The following is a 24411-nucleotide window of genomic DNA, read 5'->3' as shown; positions in this document are numbered from 1 at the left end:
GACGGGGGTTGTAACACTATTGCGTTCGATATTATTTAAGGTAACGCGAGTAATCTACTAAATAAGAGCTATTAATATGTGACGGTTATATATATTCCCAAGGGATAAACCGGTCGTGCTAGGTTTATATTGGCAGGGGATTAGGCGCATTATCTTAAATAGGGTATAGGTTATATCTAGTAATATACTTAAAGGTATTAAGTATAACTAAGTTATATTAATAGCTAAGGTAGCTACTATATAAGAGAGTGCAATAAGCGTGTCTTATATACTTTCTGTGATGTGATGGCTTATGATGGATTATATCCTATAGGGTCTGAGCTATTATGATCTATCTGGCTAGATCAGGGAGGATTATAGCCTGCGAGGCGTGATCCGTTCTGATCCACACGTGATTAGTCGGCTAATATAGGTCCTTCTTATTACGTGGCCTAAGGTCGTTTTAGGCCGTGATAATAATATTTAATATCCTTAGGTTATTATTAAGTTTCTCTTAGCTTTATAAGGCTAAGGTTTCTTTTATATATAGTATTTTTTTATTATTTCTTACCTTAATTAATATTATAATATTAAAATATTAATTTTATTATTATTAATATTAAGGTTTTATAATTTCTTTTATAAAAATTATTAATTATTAATTCTTATAGCTTTATTAATATAATTAATTAAGTTATTTAATTAATCTTTTTTATATAACTTAGCTTATACTTTTTTATAATTTATTAAAAAAATATATATTAAGAATTATTAATCTTATAATAGTTTTAAAGTAAATTAAAAATATTTAATTATATATTTTAAAATATATTATATATATTTAAATACCTTAATTTCTATTTTAATTTATTTTTTTATTAATTATTTTAAATATTTATTAAAATATAACTTTAAAGGCTTTAAAGTCTAAGTAGAGTTTAATAATTTAAGATAAGTACTTAATAATTAAAGAAATATAATATTTTTTTAAAATAAGTTTAAAGTAAGCTATAGCGCTCTTAGTAAGCTATTTTATAGTATATTATACCTTATTAAATATTAAGGTAAATTATATTAAGTAATAAATATACAAATATATAATTATATAAAGAAAATAAATATTATATAAGTGATTTTATTAAGTTTCTCTAAGGGGTCTAGCATTAAGATTTCTTTTATATTTTATTTTATAGCTATAATAATTATATTCTTAACTAATTAAATATTTTTAATATATTATAAATTTTATATTTATTAAGTAATAATTATATAATTTATAAGACTTCTTAGCTTTTTAAGCTTAGTAATTATAATAATAATTTAAGCTTAAAGCTATTTTCTATTATTTTTTATTTCTTTATTATTATTAGAATTAGCCTTAATACATATATTAAAAATTATTAAATAATTAATAAATAAAGTATATTAATAATTCTTAAGATATAAATTTAATATATTAGGTTTATATTAATAAAAAGAATATTAATATTTTTTTAAAGAAGTTATAAATTATATTTAATATTATATTTAAAGCTATTAAATATAACTAAGTTATACTAATAAGTAAGGGAATTAATATATATAAAAATATTATAAATTTATTTTATATATTAAGTAAGTTATTTATTATAGCTTAATTAAGTCTTAATTATATACCTTATATTATCTTAAAATACTTATTATTTAATAATAATACTAAATAGCTTATTTTTATATATATAAGTTAATAAATACTACTTATTATAAAAGTAATAAGTAATTATAGCTTACTTATTTAAGCCTAAGTAACCTATTTAATATATAAAATATATTTATTATATTTTTTTATATATTCATTACCTTAGCTATTAATATAACTTAATTATACTTAATACCTTTAAGTATATTATTAGATATAACTTATATTATAATAATCATATAGGTCCTAAGGGGAATAAACCAGTCATACTAGTTTATATTAGCAGAGGGGATACTAGCGTTATCTTAAATAAGGTATAAGTCACGTCTAGTAATATACTTAAAGGTATTAAGTATAACTAAGTTATATTAATAGCTAAGGTAGTTATTATATAAAAAGTGCAATAAGCGTGTCTTATATACTTTATGTAATATGATGGCTCATGACGGATTATGGCTTATAGGGTCTGAGCCGTCATGATCTTCCTCGCTGGATCAGAGGGGATCATGGCCTGCGGGATGTGATCCGTCCTGATCCTTGCGTGATTAGTTGGGTTATGTGGGTCCTTCTTGTCACGTGGCCTAGAGGTCTTCTAGGTTGTGATATATATCTTATTTAAGATACTATTAATATCCCCTTTATAAATATAAACTAATATAATAAGTTTATCCCCCTTAGGACTTATATAATTATTATATTATTTAGGCCTAAGTAAGTAAGCTAAGGTTAGTTATTACTTTTATAATAAGTAATATATATTAGCTTATATATATAAAAGTAAGCTATTTAGTGCCCTTATTAATTAGCTAAGTATTATAAGGTAATACTTAGTATATAATTAGGATTTAATTAAGCCATAATATTAAAAGGCATTAAGTATAATAGCTTAATTATATATAAAATTATTTAGTTACCTTAATCTACTTCTAGGTATATTATAAAGTTAAATTACTCTTTATATAATATATTTCTAAATTATAAATTAAAAATATTAAATACTAATTAAATAAAAAGAGAAAATATAATATATTTCTAATATATATTTTTAAGTAAGTAATATTTATTAATTTAACGCCTTATTAATTATTAATAATTACCTACTATTACTCTATTAACCTATTTTGCTCTTCCTTAATCCCTATATAACCATGAGCCAACAGGTATAGTGACTGGTGACTTGGTAATAGCTACGCCTTCTCGTTGGTCAACTCTTTCTGCTCAGGAGCTAGATGCTCAGCTTACCGCTCTGGGACGCTCCTTGAATAAGCCAGAGACAGCCATCATCTGCACTCGCTGCAAGTATGCTCTCAAACCATCAGGTGGAAGTATGTACAAGCAATGACTACGGTTGACGTTTATCTAAACGATCATTCTGTCCTCCACATTTTCTCTCTTCATGGCAAGCACAGAATGTTGGAGACTTCAGATAAGACTATATCAATATGGCTACATGCTACATGGGACCAGAAGTGGTCCCCTGGATATCGAGGGAGATGCAAACCGTGCAGATCGCCAAGAGCTCCATCAATCATTCACAAAGACCTACACACAATCTCCCCAGCAATTTTCATACCCCGTCATTTTCCACTCTCAGCGAATTCTCCTGCCTAGTGATCTTTCCCATTAAGCGAATTTTCCTTCCTAGCGATCCTTCCCAGCGATCCCTCGCTCCTAGCGATTACTCGCGCCCAGCAATTCTCCGCGCCCAGCGATTCTCCCGCGTACACCAGGAGCACCAAGCAAGCTGCGATTGGAATCCTCGTCTGAAAGTGAATCGACAACTTCAGTCTTCAGACCGTAGATCATCTACTAAGCTGAGTGTGATAGCTCCTCGTCCTCCCGTATTTTGGCAAGTCGTTTTCGTATGGCAATGGAGCCATAGATTGTCGCAAGTGAGGAAATCAAAGGTAACACAATGAACAGCCCAATAAGCGCGGCGCATAAAATCATGGCGAATATTGCGAATCCGTATGCTGCTTGTTGAAGATCAAGATCTGGACTTTTCGAGTGTGCTGACAATGATAGATTGAAAGCCGACAGAATAATAACAATGACGCCAAACGCTGACACTGCGTTATTGTACTGGTCCATGTAAGGCACATAGCTTTCGGTCAAGGCATGGGGGAAGCCTTGAAGTATGCTGGATACGGAAAGCTTGTAAGGCGAATATCGGTAAATGGTGTCGAGCCGATTTAACCGCAACTCGCCATACTGGAATCGTGTGTCCATGGTATTGGAGTCCTTGGGGTTGAGATTTGGTAGTATTGTACGGACAAATTCCGTCCAAGCTCGGTAGTCTAAGTTCACATTAACCAGATGACATTCTTGAGCCACCTGTAAATCATGACCAAAACGAATGAGGCCACAATAAGAGTACAGAAGCCCGCACGCTGCTCGGTGCAATTGAGGTTCGCAGGATATATTGGCCTCCCAGAAATCGTAGTTGAACAGAAAGTCCGGGAGTGGTTTGATAAATATTCTCGACTTCGCCCAAACAAGATGAAGATCTAGTTCTTCTGCAATTACAATTTCACGGCGCAGGAACTTCTGGTAGTACAAGGAGCGTGGAGCTCCATGGACGGCGATTAGCCACAGTATCTTGCGTATGGAATTGAATCGAGAAAGATCGAAAAAAGCGCAAAGAAATCTGTGCACCTCGTTTCTATGCTCAAATCTCAGTGGCTGCAGTTCCCTCGCTAGGGGAGATAGATCGTTGAAGGCCGCAGGGAGGACTAGGTCATCCCGAGCAATCAAGGAAGAAGTCGGTGGGAACGGGGGCTTGTATGCTGGCGACGCGATCTTCTTCCCGAATTTGTCCATAGAGAATATAGTACGACGACGGGTTCGGGAAAAAGTTGGAGTTGTAATAAAATAGGTCCGTTGAAAGCTCTTTCAAGGAGTATAGAGAATGCCGTGAACGACGTTGGCTCGCAATTTATGGTTCATGGACTCGCAGAGGTCAGTATAGCTGACCACATCATGACTCAATAATTTATGACCAGATATTTCTCGGCCATGATTGCATCTTTTGTCATCTACATAATTTTTCAAGATTAGGAGATGTTAAACGAGTGAGAGTGGGGGTATGTCGCAATTGTGACATAAGCCCTGTTGAATAATTCAACTGCGCCAAAAAACTAGGCGCGCCACATAGTCAGTGGCACGATCGCAATTACGTATCTTATTTAATACGCCCCATTAGCGTAATAACCTTCCAGGGAGTTGCGCTAGCTATAGCACTTATGTGATACTTATTGCTTATACTAGGGATTAAATACTAAGTCTTAGTAGCGCGAGGCTAGCTATTTTTAGTAGTTTTAGGCTTTAATATAAAGTGCAGTTATCTCTAAGGCTCTTAATTATTAAATAATTTAATTATACTAAAAAACTAAGCGTGCTATATAGTTAATAGCATAACCGCAATTACTTATCTTATTTAATAAGCTCTAGCTTTTAAAAACTACATGCCCCTAGGAACTATATGTTTTTTTCCTTATTAATATATTAATTTTTAATTAGCTTTAAAGTATGATATTTTATATATTATTAAAGGTATTATAATAATTCTTATATTTTTAGGATTTATATATAAATATATTAAACTTAATATTTAGAATATTTATGAAAAAATTTATGAAGGTATAACTATATAAATTATTACTAGGTAATATAATATATTAGAGTTAACCCTTTATATAATAATTAAAATATTTCTTAAGAGATAAATTAATGATTTTAAGTTTATATTAATAAAAAATTAAGTTATATACTCTAAGGCAAAGAATATAAGTTATATCTAATAATATACTTAAAGGTATTAAGTATACCTAAGTTATTTATTATTAAAATTACTATTAAAATTATTATTATTAATATATTTATATATGCTAAGATATATATATTATATATTTAATTAAATAAGTTTAATTAATTAAACCTATAAACCTTTATTTATTACTAAGTCTACTATTAAGCTATAGTATTAATACTTTTTAAGTTTATAAAACTCTAATACTAATTTTTTTAAAACCTATAATACTAATAACTTTTATATCTTAATATAATACCTATAGTTTTATAGCTAGATCTTAGCTAGCTATAATATATCTTTTTTAATTTTTTTATTTAGTATTATAAAAAGTTTTAATATTTATTATAAGTATTATAACTTATGCCTTATATTAATTAAATTTTAAGTTATTAAGGAATTTATTTTTATTATTAATAAAAAGGTTTTTTACTTTAAATCTCTTTTTAAATACTTTTAATAAAAAACAGTATTTTTTTTAATAAAAGTAAACTTATTCTATATATTATAACTAAATAAAAAAAAAATAAGTAAAAAAGAAATATATTATAATTAAGAATTATAAGTTTAATTAATATTAAATTACTAAGTAATATATTTATTTTAATATTTTAAAGGTCTTTATTTAATATTATTACTTATAATATATATTATAGCTATAATAAGGGCGAGGCAGGAAGCCTAGTAAAATACCTTAACTAAGTAGAGAACTAAAAGGACTAAACTTTACTCTTATTAGTCCTAAGACTAAAAGATAAAAATATTAGTCTTACCCTAGACTAAATATTAAGATAATTAGTCTAAATAGATTATAATAAGTATATAAAATATACTTATTAGTATTCTCTTATATATTAGCTACCTTAGTTATTAATATAACTTAGTTATATTTAATACCCTTAAGTATATTATTAGATATAACTTATATATTTATTCTTAAAGTATATAACTTAATTTATTATTAATATAAACCTATATAACTAGTTTATCCCCTTAGGACTTATATAATTATTATATATTAATAGCTCTTATTTAGTAGATTATTAATATTACCCTAAGTAATATTATATTATCGCTAATATATTAAATAATATATCTAATAATTAAGCCCTAGCTTATATTATTCCCCTTAGTAATACTAAGATAGCTACTAAAATCTAATAGCTAAGGACTTTAATCTAATAGCTTTAGGTATAGGTTAATTAATAGCTGCCCCTATAGGTACCCTTATAGCTAATATCTATCCCACCTAGGGACCTTAGTAAATCTATTAAACCCCTTAAGCTAATACCTTTTAATAGGGATATTAAAGATATTATTTTATTTCTTACTTATTATAAAAGGTATTTTATATTTTTTTTAAATAAATTAGCTAGTAATAAGGCATAAGTCCTATTTATAAGATAACTTATAGAGAGAATTATTATAGTATAAATAAAACTCTTTATTAAGGATTTCCTCTTAAATAAAAAAGCTAATTAAAATTAAGATATTATTAATATCTTCTTAGACTAAATAAACTTTAAAGTTATACTTAAAGATACTTTTAGATTTATTAATAAGGAATAATAAATAGCTATATAGCTATTTAAACTTATATAAAGTAAGTTATATATTACTTATGCCGCTTACTTTTACTAACTTACCTTAAAAATAAAATTTAAAGATAAATCTCTTATAAAAGATTTTTATTAAGGACTAAAATTAAAAATTAAAAATAAGCTTTATAAAGTAAATAGGCCTAATAATCTTAATAATTATATCGCTATAGCTATTAAAATTAATAAATAATAATATAAAAGATATAAGGAAAAAATATTAAAATAAAATAAGCTAAAAGTAGCTAGCTTTAACCCTTATTTCTTAAATTAATACTATAAGTAAGGAAATAACCACGGAAATTAATAATAAATATATAATAAGACCTCCTATAGTATTAACCTAAGACTAATAAAACTTAGCGCTATATAATAAAGATAAAAAGATATTAAATATTATTATTACTATAAGAAAGGGTATAAAGTAAATAAATATTAAAAGAAATAATAAGATATCTAAGAAAGACGCTATTAACTAAGGAACCTCTAGTAACTTCTAGAAGGTAAGAAATAACTAAATGCCGCTAATTAAGATAATAACTCCTAGATAATTATTTATATTACTAGAATCCTAGGAATAGCATAATAAGGATATAATAAGATAAGACTTTAACTAAGAGAAGTTACTATGCCCTACTAAGTTATTTACCTAATAGAAAAAGAAATAAAAAGTAATTATATAATTTATAATATTATAAAGGAATAATATTATAAACCCCCTAAGATCCCTAAAACTAAATATTTATAACTTATTAACCTAGATATATAAAGCCCCTTATTAGAACTAAGTAATAAGGTTAAGACCTTCTTTAAGGATTAAAAAATTATTATTATTACTCGCTTAAATAGGCACTATAAGCTTATTAACTAAGGATAATACTCCTTAGGCATATAAGCCTAAATAAAACTAAAAGGTTAAAAAATCTATTATTATTATAATAACCCCTATATAATACTTTAAGAAAATAATTATAATATCCTTATTAACCTAGAAATTAATAAATATTACTAGCTAGATATAATATATGAATATATCTAGCTAATAAGGGAATAATAAAATATAAATAATATAAAAGATATTTATATCTATGCTTATTATATAGAGGTTACCTTAAACCCCTAGTAATTAGAGCTATAACTTAATATATAAGATAACCCTTATATTATATTAATATACTTATAATATAGAGAAATCTTATAAGTATTATATAAAAATTACTAATATAATATATATATCGCGGATAAAAGGGAAAATAATTATTTCTTAGTTTAATTATAATAACTAAATACTAGGCCTTACCTAGCTTATAAAACCTTTTAATATTATATAAAGAAATAATATAAAGGAATTAATATTATAACCTTATGATTTTACTTTATAAAAAAAAAATTATTACCCTTAAATAATAGTTTACTATTATAATATAATAAGCTATAACTAAATAAGAAGAAAGATTAAATAAAAGCTACCTTAATATAGAGGCTACTTTATATTAAAAAGAAATATGCCCCTAGTATAAATAATAGGTCCTAGCTATATATAATAAGATTAAGCATATAGCTAAAAAAAGATTTAATTTCCTTATATATAAAAGAAATAATACTAATAAAAAATAATATAAAGAAATTTAATTATACCTTAGAAAAAATTAAGGACTTATTAATAAGGTCTTATAAGAATATATTAATTATATATAACGCAGAGACCTTAATAAGGTCTACCTAGAAATATTATAGTAATTAAAATATAATTAATAAGATAAAAATAATAAAGCTATAAAAAAAAGCTACTAAGAGTAGCTATATAGCTAAGATAATAACTATAACTATAAAGTATATATAAATAATAAGTATAAATTTAATTACCTTAGCTATACCTTAATAATATTAAAAAATTAAATACCTTATTTAATATAAGGCAATAAGTAAAAGAATAAGGAAATATATTACCTTAGAAGGCCCTTTACTTTATTAGTAAAATATATAAGTAATAATACTTAGAAATAAAAGTATAAATTAAGGGAAAATAATTAAATATTTTAGTAAATAATAGAGCTAAATAGAATTACTTTAACTTAATAATAATAAATAGGCTTAAGCTACTATAGAGGTATAAATAAATGCCTTATTTAATTATTAACCTAAAAGAAACCCCTTTTAATTATAATAATAACGTTATTAACTATAAGATTAATTACCTTAAGGTTTTTATTAAAAGAAAAAACTAAGAGATATTATTTAATATTATATTAAATAAGTAATATAACCTTATACTTAGGTACCTATAATTATAATAATTTAACCTATATTTTAATTAGAGGATTAATTAAATACTTTTATTTAATAATAAGATACCTTTTATAATAAATAATAACTTAAGATATAATATAAGATCTTAAACTTTTATTAAAGGAATTAAAGAAGTTAAGTAAAGATAAATATAAGATACCTCTTTACTTATAGGTATAAAATATAAATATAAAAAAAGATAAAAATAATAATAATAAAGAATAATTATATAAATTATATAATAATTCTATAAACTTAAGAAAGATCTTAAACTATAAAAAAACCTATATAATAACTTTAAAGAAAATAAAGAATAATTTAAGAATATACTATAGTAATATTATATCTATAAAAAACTCTTCGCGAAAGAACTTAAGATAGGTTTACTTAGATATATATATTATAACCTAGAAATTAAGTTTATTAATAAAAAGTAACCTAGCTTTAATAAATTCTACTTACTTAATAAAATATAATTATTAGTATTAAAAGAATATATTAAAGATATAATATAAAAAAGATATATTAAGAAAAGTAAATTATTTATTAAATACCTTATTATATTTATTTTAAAGAAAAATAAAAAACTTAAGCTTTATATTAATTTTAAAATACTTAATATTATTATAATTAAGAATTATATATTATTACCTCTTATTAATAAGTTAAAGAAATAATTTTTTAAAATAAAATACTTTATAATACTTAACCTTAAGGGAGCCTATAACCTTATTTAAATTAAAAAAAGATATAAATAAAAAACCGCTTTTTATACTAAGTATAGATTATTTAAGTATTTTATTATATCTTTTAGACTTATTAATATACCTATTATATTTTAATAAATAATTAATAATATACTATAAGAATATCTAGATATATTTAGTATATATTACTTAGATAATATTTTCTCTAAAATAAAAGAAAAATATATAAAATATATTTATAAGGTATTATAAATACTATAAGATACTATATTATTAATAAAACCTAAGAAAAATAAATTCTATGCCTTAGAAATAGAATTTCTTAGATATATTATCTCTTATAATAAGATATAAATAGACCCTAAGAAAGTCTTAGTAATTAAGGATTAAAAAGAATTAACTAATATTAAGGAAATATAAGCCTTCCTTAGATTTACTAATTATTACTATAAGTTCCTTAAAGTATTTAAGAAGGTTATTATACTATTAATAAAACTTATAAAAAAAAATAAAGTCTTTATATTTAAGGATAAGGCTAAAGATACCTTTAATAAAATTAAGAAATTTATCTTAAGTAAATTAATACTTAAGATATTTAACTTATTTTAATTAATTAAACTTAAAATTAATGCCTTAGACTTTGCCCTAGGCGCTTAGATTAAATAATAAAATAATAAAAGATAATTATATATAATTATATTTTATTTATATAAGCTATATAAAATAAAACTTAATTACCTTATTTATAATAAGAAATTTCTTATAATAATTAATACCTTTAAGGAGTTTAGATATTATCTCTTAAGAAGCTATTATTAGATTAAGGTTTATATTAATTATAATAATATTTCTTACTTTATAATAACCTAAGAACTTAGTAAATAGTAATTATAATATATTAAATATCTCTTAGAATTTAATTATATTATTATTTATATTAATAGATTAGAAAATAGCTAAGTAGATATTATTAATTATAGACCTAACCTAAATATAAGGAAAATTTAAACTAAGAAATAATTATTATATATTACCCCCGAAGGATACCTATAATAATAAACTATTATATATACTAAATAATATATTAAATTAATATTATTATTAAAATATATCTAACTTATTAAGGATTATAAAAAATAAGATATTAACTTTATAGATTATATATAAGGATATTAATATAACTAAGATAAACTCTTAATATATTAAGAAATAATTATTATTCTTAACTAAGTATTTAAAACTGTTTTTAATTACTATTATAACTAACTTCCCTATAATAAAAATTATAACTTTATATAGAAATAAATAAGTTATATTTATAATAATTATTAATTTAAAGAAAAAATAAGATAATAAATATAATAAATATAATATTACTTAAAGATAAAACTTATTATTTATAAATAAGATAGAGCTATTAGAATGCCTTATTAAATCACTAATATAACCTATATAATAAAATAAGGTAATCTACTCCTTAAGAAAATCCTAGAGTATAATAAGTAACTCCCTAATAATAAAAAAATAAATAAATAATAAGTACTAAAAGAGTTATAATATAACTTTATATATATAATATATAATTACTAGCTCTATAGATACTAACGGATTAATAAAACCCTAAAATATATTAAAATAATATATATTTTTCTTAGTATAAAGAAAATTATTATAATAATTACTAATTAATATAACCTTTATATAAAAACTAAGGTATAATACTATAAACCTTATAATAAATTATAACCCTTATTAATACCTTAGCTACTATAAGAAGCTATTATAATAGATTTTATTATTAAATTACCCTTATTAAAAAAATTAGCTATTAGAAACTTCTATAATAATATTCTTATTATTATAAATAGACTTATAAAAATTTTTTATTTTATATTATTTAGAGAATTAATAATAATAAAAACATTTACTTATTTCTTTTATTTTTATATTATTAAAATATATAATATATTACTTAAAATTATTATTAATTAAGGATTATTATTTATATTTAAATTTTAATAAAGCCTTATTAAATACTTAGGAATTAATTATAAACTCTTTATAATATACTATAAGGAGATAAATAGATAAATAAAATATATAAATTAAATAATAAAATAATATCTTTAATACTTTATTAATTATAAAAAAATTAACTAGGTTAAGAAACTATTAGCCGCCTAGCTAGCCTATAATATAGCTATAAATAAAAGCATAAAGATTATATTATTATATATTTACTTTAGATTTATATTAAATACTTACTAATAATTATAAAATACTATTATTAACCCTAAAGTAATCTTTATTAATAACTAATTATATAACTTATATAAGAAAATATATATTAAACTTAAATTTATTAAAAATAATAAATTATATTAATAAGAAAAGGATTAAGGGATTAACCTTCTTAGAGGGAGATATAATTTACCTTATAATAAAAAATATTAAAATAAAATAATAAAATAAAAGATTTAATTATAAATATATTAAACCCTATAAAATTAAGTAAAAAATCTTAAAATATAATTATAAATTAGATTTATTATTAAAGGTTAAGCTTTATTTTATTTTTTATATTTTATTACTTAAATTAATATAAAATATTATTTAAGTATAAATAAATAATAAATTAAATATAAAAATTAATAAACTAAAAGAATATATTATAAAAGCTATCTTTAATATAAATAAAATTAATAATAAAATAATATATTTTATTAAATAAAAAGATTACTTAGACTTAGAAAATATATAAAAACCCTTAGAATACCTTATAGATATATAATACCTTCTAAAGAACTTTTATTAATAATATTAAGTATAGGCTTATTAAGACTAATAATATTCTAATTAATTAAGTTAATAGCCCTAAGAGAATATACCTTTATAACTATAAATAACTCCTTATAGAGCTTACGTAACTCCTTTAAAGCATATAAACTATACTTAAAAGCCTTATTACCCCGCGTTTTAAGTAGCCTTTTTTACTTCTAGATATAAGCAAGTTTAGCTATTACCTCCTCTAAGGTAGCCTCTACCTTAGCCTCCTTATCCTCTAAATACTTATACTCCTAGATATTCTTAGCTACTACTAGGATTAATAAAAGCTATTATAAGGCTAATATATACCTATAAAAAAAAGCTATTTTAGCCCTATTATATATAACCTTTGCGTTAATATAATTAAAATAATAATTAAAATAACTAGAGATTACCTTATAAACTAGGCCTTAATAAAAATAATAAATATATAATATAATCTTAGAACTAAAGGCCTTAATATAAGAAGAAAGACCTTATACTTTACAAAGTATATAAAGAGAAATATATTTAGAAACTTAGCCTAATATTATATTAATAAGAGATAAGATTTTTATAAGTTAAAGTTACTTATTAATAATACTTAGCTATTAAAATTAATCTTAAGAATAAAATTAATAAAGAGGAGATCTTATATTATAGCTATAATAAGGGCTAGGTAGGGAAGCTTAGTAAAATACCTTAATTAAGTAAAAGACTAAAGGGACTAAATTTTACTTTTATTAATCCTAAGACTAAAAGATAAAAATATTAGTCTTACCTTAGACTAAATATTAGGATAATTAGTTTAGATAGATTATAATAAGTATATAAAATATACTTATTAATACTCTCTTATATATTAATTACCTTAGTTATTAATATAACTTAGTTATATTTAATACCTTTAAGTATATTACTAGATATAACTTATATATTTACTCTTAGAGTATATAACTTAATTTATTGCTAATATAAACCTATATAATTAGTTTACCCCCTTAGGACTTATATAATTATTATAATATATAATATGTATTTTATATACTTTTATAAAGCTTATAAACTTTCTAAATAAAATTATCTTAGTTATATAAAAAGGCATAATAATAAATATTAATTATATTACTTTAATTTATTAATAAAAAGTAAATATAAAAAGTAATTATAATTTTATTATGTATATATTATTAATTAATAAATTAATTAATTATTATTAATTATAATTAAATTTAATTTTATAAAAATAATAAAAATATAATCCTTTAGGATTTTAATTTTTTTAAATAATTAAGAATTATAATAGTAATTAAAGTTTAATATTAGAGGCAAGAGTTATTATATAAAGCTATTAAATATTAACCTCTTTAATTAATTAAGATATAATTTCTATCTTATAAATAAAGCTAATTTTAATATATTATTAAAGCTATTAATAATTATATAAATAAACCTTATTAATTTAAGTATATTAAGACCTTAGACTTTAGGTATAAAGCTATTATTATTAAAATTATTAAGATATTAATTATAATATATTAATTTTTATTTTAAGTAATATAAATATATAAAATAATATTATTAAATAAAAAATATAAAAAAATCTTATAACTAACTAGGATTTAGTAATATAGCTATAAATATACTTATCTTAAAAAATATTTAATATTAATATTATATATTTATTTAAAGGGATTAGTTCTTAGAGTTAATATTAAAGTTTAAACCTAAAAGGTATTAGCGCTAGACTTATTAATAGATAAAGACCTATAGGTTTAATTAATTAAAATTATTTAATTAAATATATAATATATATATTTTAGCTTATATAAATATATATATAATAATAATTATAGTAATAAAAAAATAATTATTATAATTATAAAAAAATATATAAAAGTAAAATTAATTTACCTTAAAGATTAAAAATAAGCTATAATAATTTAGGCTATTAATATATAAAATTAATTAATTTAGCTATTTATTGTAATTATAAGCTAATATTATCTTATTAATTAATATAAATAAAATAACCTCTTAAGTAATTAAATTATTATAATATCTTAAAATAATTAAATTAATAATAATATAAGTCTTAAATAGCTAAAGTATTTAAATTAATATATATTAACTTAAATAATTATTTATTATTATTTTTTAATTTTTAATAAATATATAAATTATTATTTAATTAAATTTAATAAATATTATAAAAAAAAAATTATTAATATTCTTAGACTTTATTTTACCTAAAATAAGAATTCAAATATCTTAGTTAATATCTTAATGATTTTAATAATAAAAGCTTTATATTTAAAGCCTAAGGTCTTAATAAGCTTAAATTAATAAGGTTTATTTATATAATTATTAATAGCTTTAATAATATATTAAAACAAGTTTTATTTATAATAAATAAGTTATATCTTAATTAGCTAAAGAGGTTAAAATCCCTTTTATATAATATCTTTTCTCTTTAATATTAATCTTTTAATTATTTTTATAATTCTTAATTACTTAAAAAGGCTAAAATCTTAAAAGATTATATTTTTATTATCTTTATTAGAAAAAGTTTAATTATAAATAATAATAACTAATTAGTTAATTAATTAATAATAATATATAATAAGATTATAATTACTTTTTATAAAGACCTTTAATTAAATAATTAAAGTAATATAATTAATATTTATTGATATAACTTTTAATATAATTAAAATAATTTTACTAAGTTAATTTATAAGCTTTATAAAGGTATAAAAAATACTTATAATAAGCTATAAAAAATAATATTATATAAAGCCCTTTAAAGTATTAAATTAAATATAAAGCTTAGTAAATTAAGATAAATTAAATTTATAGTCTTTAATTATAATATATATTTTTTTAACTTTTTTTTACTTAATTATAATATTAATAAAAAGTTTATTTTTAATAAAAAAAGCTTTTTTTATTAAAAACTCCTAAAAAAAAACTAAAAAAAAAAAAAGATTTTATTAATAAAAATATTATATTCCTCGAGGATTTATAAGATAATAATTAATATAAAATATAGCTTATAACTCTTATTATTAATATTAATACCTTTTATTCTATTAAATAAAAAGATTAAAGAAGTCTTATAATTAACTAAGATTTAATTATATAGCTATAGGTATAATTATATTAAGAAATAAAAGTTATTAATATTATAGGTTTACTTAGAGGGATTAATTCTTAGAGTTAATATTAGAGTTTAAACTTAAAAAGTATTAATATTAGACTTAATAATAAATAAAGGTCTATAACTTTAATAAATTAAACTTATCTAATTAAATATATAATATATATATCTTAGCTTATATAAGTATATAAAAAATACTAATTTTAATAATAATCTTAATAATATATTAATAAAATAATAAATATAAAATAGCTTTATATAGGTATAAGAGGGTATTTAACTACTTTACCTATTTATATAAGAACTATTCCTTTCTACCTTTAATAAATCACTACAATTTCGGTCGTAAAGGTGGAAGGTGTGGGTTGTGACTGCTGGGGTGAGTTAACCTGTCAGATTGACAGTTTGGGTTGTGGCTGAGGAGGAGTACAGCGAGGAACAGGTCGGTTAGGGCTGGAATATAACGTCTCGGCGAATTGCGAAACTTTGATTGGCAACACATTATCTTTGAACGCAATGGAATTATCGACCAATGCGCCTATTGGCTACTACGCACTCATCCCAGCTATGGTTTAAGAACCGAGGATTCCAGGAACTGAATAGCCCTCCTCAGGCTCTCCACTGCCAGGACCTTATCCCCTTCCTTTCCTTCCACGTTGACATTACCAATTCTAGAATCAAACCCATGCTCCGCATTCTCGGGGAACTCGGTGATAATCTCGCTCGACGTCGCCGCCCGAAGCTTCTCAGCTGCGGTCACGCTGTTCTCGATGGGCACAGCTGAATCATTGACACCATGGAGCAGAAATGTACGGGGAAGATCAACCAAATTCCCAAACGACAGTGGGAAGAGTTTCTTATCTTTCTCGGGGATCGCCGTGATGCCCTCCTCGGCAAGTGCACGACTAAGGCCGTCGACGCCGGTTATGTAATCGGGGAACAGGGCGTCGATATGGAGTGCCGCCGCTAGAGAGAATCTGGGATCATTTGCTGAAGCTTCAGTTTGAGGGCAAGCAGAGATCGGCTTTCTATCCTCATTTTCCTTCTTCTTGGGGAACTGCTGCAGGATAGGCTTTGTGTCAAAGACGGCTTGACCAAAGATGCTAGAGCCAGGTGTCGTGTAGCGAGACCCGGCGGGATCAAGCATTCCATAGATGGGAAGCAAGGCTTCGGGCTTCTGTTTGGCCAAGGTTCCCGTCGTGAGTGCCAAGTAACCTCCGGCACTCGAGCCTGACACTAGGACCGAGCCGATTGAGCGGCCCAGGAGACCTGGGAGTGAGGACCGAACCCACTCGTAAGCATCCGCAGCATCCTCAACAGCGCTGTGTGCCGTCGTCTCCGGAATTAGACGGTATTCGGGCGTCACAAAGATCCATTTGCGAGAGGTACAGGCGTGAACCAGCCAGTACGGCAGGAAACTGTATCTGTCACCAATAATCTGTTTCAATAAGTTAGCAGCATGGCATGCTTGAGGAACTAGTTAACTTACTAGGAACCCGCCATGATAATGGATGAGAACAGTGATAGGAGAGCTATCCGTCTCCTCCGGGTAGACGACATCAACAGAAATGTCACCATCCGAGGTGGTCTTGTAGCTCAACGTCTTTGACGTGTAGCCGACAAAGCCGGCAAGGGGGAAGCTATTCATATTGACAAGGATTTAAAAAGACGTGAATAGGCCAGCTAATATACACATCGACGCAGATTTATTGTCCTTTTTATACCAGTGATGAAGATTGCTGAAACGGATTCCGAGTCGTGATGTGCGGGGAACCGAAACCCCGCAGAGGTCCAGTCGGCCGAGATTCGGGGTTCGGAATCCGGCTCCGGATTTCCGGGAGCGGATCATAAAAGCGGCCGATGGCCTCAGAGATATGGCAGTCAACATAGTCATGTCTCGTTATCGAGGTACATAGACTGAATCCTCAAAGGCTCTTTACCAAGGGAATGGAGCTTGCCAACGAGTTGCGTTGCTTCTCGTCAAACAAACAAGAGTCTCAACATGACCTATCATGTGATGGCAGTTCAGAGGTTGTCAACGGAGGAGGTAGATACAAATAGACACTGATCCGGCAGTAATTCCCTATCTCCGAAGCATGACATCTCAGTTTTCTTAGGTACATACAATAGTGCGGCCTTCACTGCTTACATCTTGTGATCCAATTCGTCTAAAACACTTCAAGGGCATCGCGACGAGCCTCATTGGTTAACCGAAGGCGTGTGTCGAAGCTGACCCTTACTTGCTCTTATCGCCTCCTACCATCGCCATCAAGGCCTATTCAAAGTTAGCACAATAGTTGTGAGGTTAGGCGGAAGGGCAAGACTACATCAGGGTTAATTTCGATGCCTGCGTTCTGCATCTCGGTTGTCAACTACACATTCTCGTTAGTCTGCAATCATATGACGTCTCGAGTATCAAGGCAACCCACTGTCTGTGCTGCATCTCGGAACTCTTTGTCCATCAAGAGCTTCATCACCTCCATCTTGCTTGGGGGCTTGCCAGGCTCAAATCCTGTGCGAGAATAAATAAGTAGCTCATCAGAAGCTGGAGAGATCTCATTACCCTTGCTCTTAATGATGTCGCCAACCTTTTGCATGGCAATGATAGCAGGGGGGTGTCGGCTAAGCTTCTCAAACGTCTCCCTAATCTTGGGGTCGTTCATCATCATCTCGGACAGGTTCGGGGGGTCCGCCGAGGCGAGGCGTCGAGGCGTCACGTGAAGCGGCCGCATAGCGACGCGTGACAATGGTCGGGCGACCAATCTGAGTCTTGATGCTGCGAACATGGCGAGGGTGTTGCTGGGATGGATCGGGGAATGGGGCTGAAGATGGTGACAGGCCGAAGATAAAATTACGACTTTCGAGGGTCAACGGCTTTAGCTTGTGTGGATAAAATGGGGTTCGAGTTGAGCCAATCACCAGCCAGTAAGCTGAAGCTGGACTCTGGCCTTGGTACGTGTAGTTAATAAGTACACATGTCTCAGTGCTTGTATCGCCCTGGGAGAAGTACTCCTTATCGCTCTATTTCCGGGTGATTTCCATTTGCGGGTTAGCGTCGGTCCTCCCACTCTCGCTCGGTTATCCCACTTCTACCTACCCTTGAGTTCCGACATTTCACTTTAGAAACAACACAAAATATAGAATTATAAGTTGCCTATATTAGTATAAAACGCTGGATGAGTTTGTTCTGTATAGTATGCCTTTTTTCACTAACAGGTAATATCCTTAGGTAGGATTCAGAGACTAATTGGCTTTCAACGAGTTTTTCCTATTACCAGCATGAAACAATGCTGTCGAATGCATGTGAGCAATAGCCCAAGTTATTTACACAGCACTTGGCCCGTGCAGGATCACATGACTCAACTAGGCAGCAGCCTAACCTTCGGCTTTTCCAGTGCACGTAGGAAAAGGTCATCTCGTGATAGCCTCATTTTCTCGCAATGAATGTCCCAATTGCCACGCCAATTACATCGCCAATCACAGCCTCAATTCAAGTTTTATATATACTATAAGAAGTGCCTTTTTTCCAGGGCAAAAAATCCTTCTAATATGGCATCTAGAAAGGGTTACTTTGCACTACAGTTGGCGCTATGATTGGCACCATGATGAGTTGTAACCTTCTAGCGTCTGGTTAACCTCTTCCTGTATTCCCATGCCTATTTCGTCCGTGCCTGGATCAACTCAGCAGCCTACATTACTCATTAGCTTGCATTCGTGACATGGTGCTTTCGTCACTAACCTTTTCAGTGACAGCAAAGACTGCGCCGCCGACGTTTCCGCCGGTTGAGATAGGATGCACGCTGGCGTCAACAACGCTGAGTCTCTTGACTCCATACACCACAATAGGAACTCTGCTAAAGTACATCGCAGGGGATTCAAGGTGTTGTCTGAAAGTGGCTTCTAGTCTGCCGCGGTCTTGACTGACTGCGACCTTGACACCAGGCCCAAACTCATGGTCATGTGCAATTCTAAAGAGGGGCCCAACCATGAAACGGCATTCATACCCGCCTACATTAGTGCTTTTACCACCATCGCATCTCATGGTGATGGACGCTTAGCTGTAGTAGATGGCTCCTTTCTGCTAGACATCCCGGACTGCGCATCCTTTCCGGACCCCGCCTCATTGCCGAACCCCGCTTCCTTGCTAGGCCTTAATACCTATTTGAGCCTGAGCGTTAATTCCTCTTGGAGACTTACTTTTCTATTCTTGGATAATTTGGAAAGTCACGTTGTAGTCTGGGAGGGAAGGTCGTGATAGCTTCGGAGAATGGAGGGGAGGCAACACAGGTGATCAAGAACAGCCCTTATATTCCGACGATTTCTACCTAAGGTACCCTGAAACCTCTCTTGACTCAACCACTACCTGCATCCAATGTACAAATGAAGAATTCAATTTTTCAGACTTTCAGAGAGCTGTCGGCTATGAGGCATTGCCAAGTCTCAACGCTGCCGTGTTCACCTATCATAGATCCTTTCCAATGGGACTGGGACCCTTCGAGCGAACAAAGTCAGGCTTGGTGATGACATTGTTGTCCGCATTCTTGATCCTCGCCAAAAACTTCTTTGCGTTTTCTGGGTCCTCCGCGAACAAGGTATCGGCCACTTGCTTCTGGGGGGTCTCGCCAAGCCACTTGAACAAGGAGATGTCCCTGAATTCGTCGGCACGGAAGATTTCCAACATCTCAACAGGCTCATCGCCAATGTTCTCGACAAAATGGCCCATGTTGCGGGGCACGATGCCGACATCTCCGGGGCCGTAGTCGAACGTTCTGGCATTGCCCTCGGATGCAAAGATGGTCACTCTGGCGCGACCCTTGAGGAAGAAGGACCACTCGTCGGCAGATGGGTGCCAGTGCATCTCGCGAATCGCACCGGGTTCAATGAGGGCGTGAGCTGCAGCGACTGTCTTGGAGATGGGGAAGTTCTTAGAGTCGGTGATGCGAACTTGGCCACCGCTCGTGATCAAGGGCTTCTGGTCAAGCATTCTGTGGGTAAAGTTGTACTTGGACTTCTTGACCTCCTTGCCCTTGGGAGCTTCGTCGCTGATTGAGCCAGGCTTTCGCCCCTGGAAGATGTACTTTTCCTTCTCGGGAATGTGGGCAAAAACCTCGGGAGCCAGGTTGAAGTTCTTGGCGATGACAGACTTAGGAGTGTGGGCTATAATTGTTAGATTGGTTGGTTCAGTGCAACAGGCTATTTCACATACCAAGCCAGTCAGTGAGGACAAAGGTTGATTCCTCGGAGAAGCTTCCGTCGTCAAAAATCAGGAGAAACTCGGTACCGTTGGGGCTGAGACCCTGAAGAGAGTGAGGAATACCACTTGGGAAATACTATTGTAGTCGTTAGAATCTCGATTGAAGCCATCTTGAAAATGTCGGCCAGCTGACGTACCCAGAGATCTCCCTTCTTCAGGTCGTCGATAAAGTTTCCGCCTTCATAATCAAGAGCCGTGACGCGGACTTCACCGTCGAGCACATAAGCCCATTCAGCTTCCTTGTGCCAGTGAAGCTCACGAATAACACCATGATCGAGTCTCATGTTCACGCCAGCGAGCTCAACACTGGTTCCAAGCTCTCGGACAGTGGTTTGGCGGGTCCAGCCACCCTCCTGTTACATGTCAGTTCTCGGATCTAGAGGCTGTCATCTCGCGCCACATACCTCGATGCGAATGTGCGAGTCAGCAAAGCTCCAGCGCATATTGTCGAGATTTCCATGGTCAGTGCTAGGAGGCCTGACGAGGTCTGGATTTTGGCGAGATCGCTCCTTGTTCCATGGTCCCAGAACAGAAGCGCCATCGCCGTTTCGCCAGGGGAGAGGATCAAGCTTCTCTCCCACAGAGTCAACCGCGTTGTCGTATGGGTCTTTGTATCCCGGCGTGAAAGGCAGCCTCTTTCCGCCAGCTACGCCATTATAGCTGGAGGGCAGCTTGAGACCCCTGAGGAGCCGCTCACGAGGGCTGTCCTGCACTGGGACTGCAGCGCAGAGGCTCAATAGGAGCGACGAGCTCAAAAGCGGAGAGTAGCGCATTCTCACAAAATTGGAAACAAGAGTAGTGTAGAATAGGTAGTCACAAGGTGGATGGTATGTGTGTCAAGGAGGTGTGATGTCGTAGTGAACACCACCGGATAATTGAAGCACCTTTTTCACTCCTTATCAACAAGAATTGAATTGCTCTTGCTAGGTTCCTTTGGGGCATGTTTGGCAACGCCGAGAAAGCGATGCCCGGGGGATTTCCGAAACACATCATCAACGGGGCAACGATGCCGCCTTGGGTGCCAGCAAAGATGTGATGACTGCCGAGGCGAGTGCGGGGAATCGGATGGTCGGCACATGGCGTAATGCTGACGCGAAAGACATGGAGGTTGCGTGGGGTTGCAGGCTGAAGGGGTCGCAATTCTTGGCTTCACGGATATTCGGAAGGGGATATGCAGGAGATCGAGTGATCATCGGAAACGGCAAACTCTTCGGTCTCAGATCTATTGCCGGGATGCCCTGTCACGGGTCTTTCATTTGAGATCCAAGGTCGCAACGGAGAGCAAGACAGCAAGTGAACTGAATGCCCAACCCATCTCTCAGTGAATTATGTTTCCTCCGGAAAGAGGTGCTAAAGTGAAGCTCAATTAAGCCTAATAAGACGTGCTTTAGCTCTTGGCACTAACAAAGCAAGGCATGCGCCCGCCCCTCTGTTGGCGCTTTGGTACTGTAGTTGGGGGATTATTTCCGAGCCGATCTTGCCCATCTAAACGTAATCCGGGGCTCCAATAAGCTAATACGTATTTGGTATGCGATTCGTTTGGAACAACAAGTCTCCGTGTACTTAATCTGACGCGTCTGGACTTCTCCGCCCGGCATCAACGGCATCGTATTAATCAATTTCAACACTCACAGGTCCCGCCGCCAGATACGGAGACATTTATTACCCTCATTACGAAATTGAAATCTCTCAATTATTCAACAATAATGGCTCAGCCACAAAATCCGGCGTCATATGGAACCGTTGCGGGTACTGGAGAGTCCAGGCCTGGCAATGGTATTCTGAATGGAAACGACGAGTCGCAAGCTCTGCTGGGACGAAAGCCCAAGTCTGGGTCTTGGTTGCGCAAGAAGCTCGTTGTCGATGCTCGTCGAGACTGGGCCGATGTCATGCTTCTCGGATGCTACATTATCACGGGTATCCTTGATAGCGCCTCCATTTCGACTTGGGGAGCTTTCGTTTCCATGCAGACAGGTAAGATAGATCAATTAATCATGAATTTCTGAATGGTCACTTACAGAGTGCAGGGAACACAGTCTATCTGGGTCTAGGCCCGACAGCGGGAACAAACCGATGGAAAAAGTCAGGCTCCTCGATCCTGGCCTTCTGCATTGGGTCGTTCTTCTTTAGCCGCCTTCATCGCATGTTCTCGCCTTCACCAACTCGGAAATGGGTCTTGTGTCTATCATTCGCCATACAGACACTGTTTGTGGCAGGGGCTGCAGCCATCGTTACTTGGGGACCCAAGGGTGCTGGTCCTGATGATGTCCCCTGGTACGTCATCACCCCCATCGCGCTGGTTGCCTTCCAGAGTTGTGGACAGGCTGTCGCGAGTAGAGCATTGAAGTACAACGCTCTCACTAGTGTCGTACTGACAAGCATCTACTGTGACTTGTTCTCTGATGCTGCACTGTTTGAGAGCGTCTTTGTCAATGCAGAGAGGAACCGTCGGGTTGCAGCGCCATCTCTTCTTCTCATTGGTGCTATTATCGGTGGATTGGTCCAAAAGAGCGAACTTGGGACTGCAGGAGCTTTGTGGCTTGCAGTGGTCCTCAAACTGGTCATCATGTGTGGTTGGGCAGCATGGCCTGCCGAACAGGGGCTGTGACGAGGGTCCATTGGAAGCAGAGGACCCTTCTTGGTAACCCGAGTGCATTAGACGCGGGAGCGTGCCTTTGTCACCCGAACAATATGCCGAATACTATACAGGATTACTCATATTTACTGTGATATCATTGTGACATCTCTCCGCACCGGCTGCATGTAGCGGAGAAGTGATATCAATCGACTCGAGTTCCGGATGCGTACTATTCCTAGATTGGCATCCGTAAGCTGAAACATTGCTACTGCACCACGATCTTAGCCTCTGCATGCAACGCAACCCAATGCAAACTTGGTAATGCGGCCGCTTTTGGATCCTTTCTAGGAAGGTCGGTCGGCGGAAGCATCTTCCCGTTCGCTGGAGCGTGTCGTGGCGTTCTCATTACAACCCTTTATATGCCGGTTAATTGATTCTAATAGTCTTGGATAGATAGAGTCTGAGCGCGATCGGCGTCGTGGTTGCTCAGGTGGTCGTGATCACCGGGACCTTTGCACACACGAGAGATGCATCACAGCCTATAGATCAGATCTA

At 30.6% G+C, this 24411-nt stretch overlaps 6 protein-coding genes across 6 annotated transcripts; 1 reads left to right on the top strand and 5 right to left on the bottom strand.

Moving 5' to 3' along the window:
• Positions 1-3466: 3466 nt before the first annotated feature.
• On the bottom strand, positions 3467-4477 carry MRS44_004024 (uncharacterized protein; the record flags this gene model as incomplete). The annotated part of the gene is made up of 1 exon (XM_046283093.2): positions 3467-4477. The coding sequence occupies one exon, from the start codon at positions 4475-4477 to the stop codon at positions 3467-3469; it is 1011 nt and encodes a 336-aa protein (XP_046124054.2).
• Positions 4478-16589: 12112 nt separating this feature from the next.
• Positions 16590-17672, bottom strand: MRS44_004023 (uncharacterized protein; the record flags this gene model as incomplete). Its single annotated transcript, XM_046284425.2, has 2 exons — positions 16590-17462; positions 17514-17672. The coding sequence occupies 2 exons, from the start codon at positions 17670-17672 to the stop codon at positions 16590-16592; spliced, it is 1032 nt and encodes a 343-aa protein (XP_046124053.2).
• A 588-nt stretch (positions 17673-18260) lies between these two features.
• MRS44_004022 (uncharacterized protein) lies at positions 18261-18810 on the bottom strand (the record flags this gene model as incomplete). Its single annotated transcript, XM_065622023.1, has 3 exons — positions 18261-18299; positions 18352-18396; positions 18454-18810. The coding sequence occupies 3 exons, from the start codon at positions 18808-18810 to the stop codon at positions 18261-18263; spliced, it is 441 nt and encodes a 146-aa protein (XP_065478095.1).
• Positions 18811-19680: 870 nt separating this feature from the next.
• On the bottom strand, positions 19681-20066 carry MRS44_004021 (uncharacterized protein; the record flags this gene model as incomplete). Its single annotated transcript, XM_046283092.2, has 2 exons — positions 19681-19713; positions 19764-20066. The coding sequence occupies 2 exons, from the start codon at positions 20064-20066 to the stop codon at positions 19681-19683; spliced, it is 336 nt and encodes a 111-aa protein (XP_046124051.2).
• A 420-nt stretch (positions 20067-20486) lies between these two features.
• On the bottom strand, positions 20487-22051 carry MRS44_004020 (uncharacterized protein; the record flags this gene model as incomplete). The annotated part of the gene is made up of 4 exons (XM_046279809.2): positions 20487-21181; positions 21231-21354; positions 21416-21631; positions 21683-22051. The coding sequence occupies 4 exons, from the start codon at positions 22049-22051 to the stop codon at positions 20487-20489; spliced, it is 1404 nt and encodes a 467-aa protein (XP_046124050.1).
• Positions 22052-22984: 933 nt separating this feature from the next.
• Positions 22985-23886, top strand: MRS44_004019 (uncharacterized protein; the record flags this gene model as incomplete). Its single annotated transcript, XM_046280419.2, has 2 exons — positions 22985-23252; positions 23306-23886. The coding sequence occupies 2 exons, from the start codon at positions 22985-22987 to the stop codon at positions 23884-23886; spliced, it is 849 nt and encodes a 282-aa protein (XP_046124049.2).
• Between the last annotated feature and the right edge of the window lie 525 nt (positions 23887-24411).

This window comes from Fusarium solani (assembly GCF_023522795.1).
Source record: "Fusarium solani strain SB1 chromosome Unknown bctg00000002, whole genome shotgun sequence".
NCBI lineage: Eukaryota > Fungi > Ascomycota > Sordariomycetes > Hypocreales > Nectriaceae > Fusarium > Fusarium solani.
This window is presented reverse-complemented; position numbering and strand designations above follow the sequence as displayed.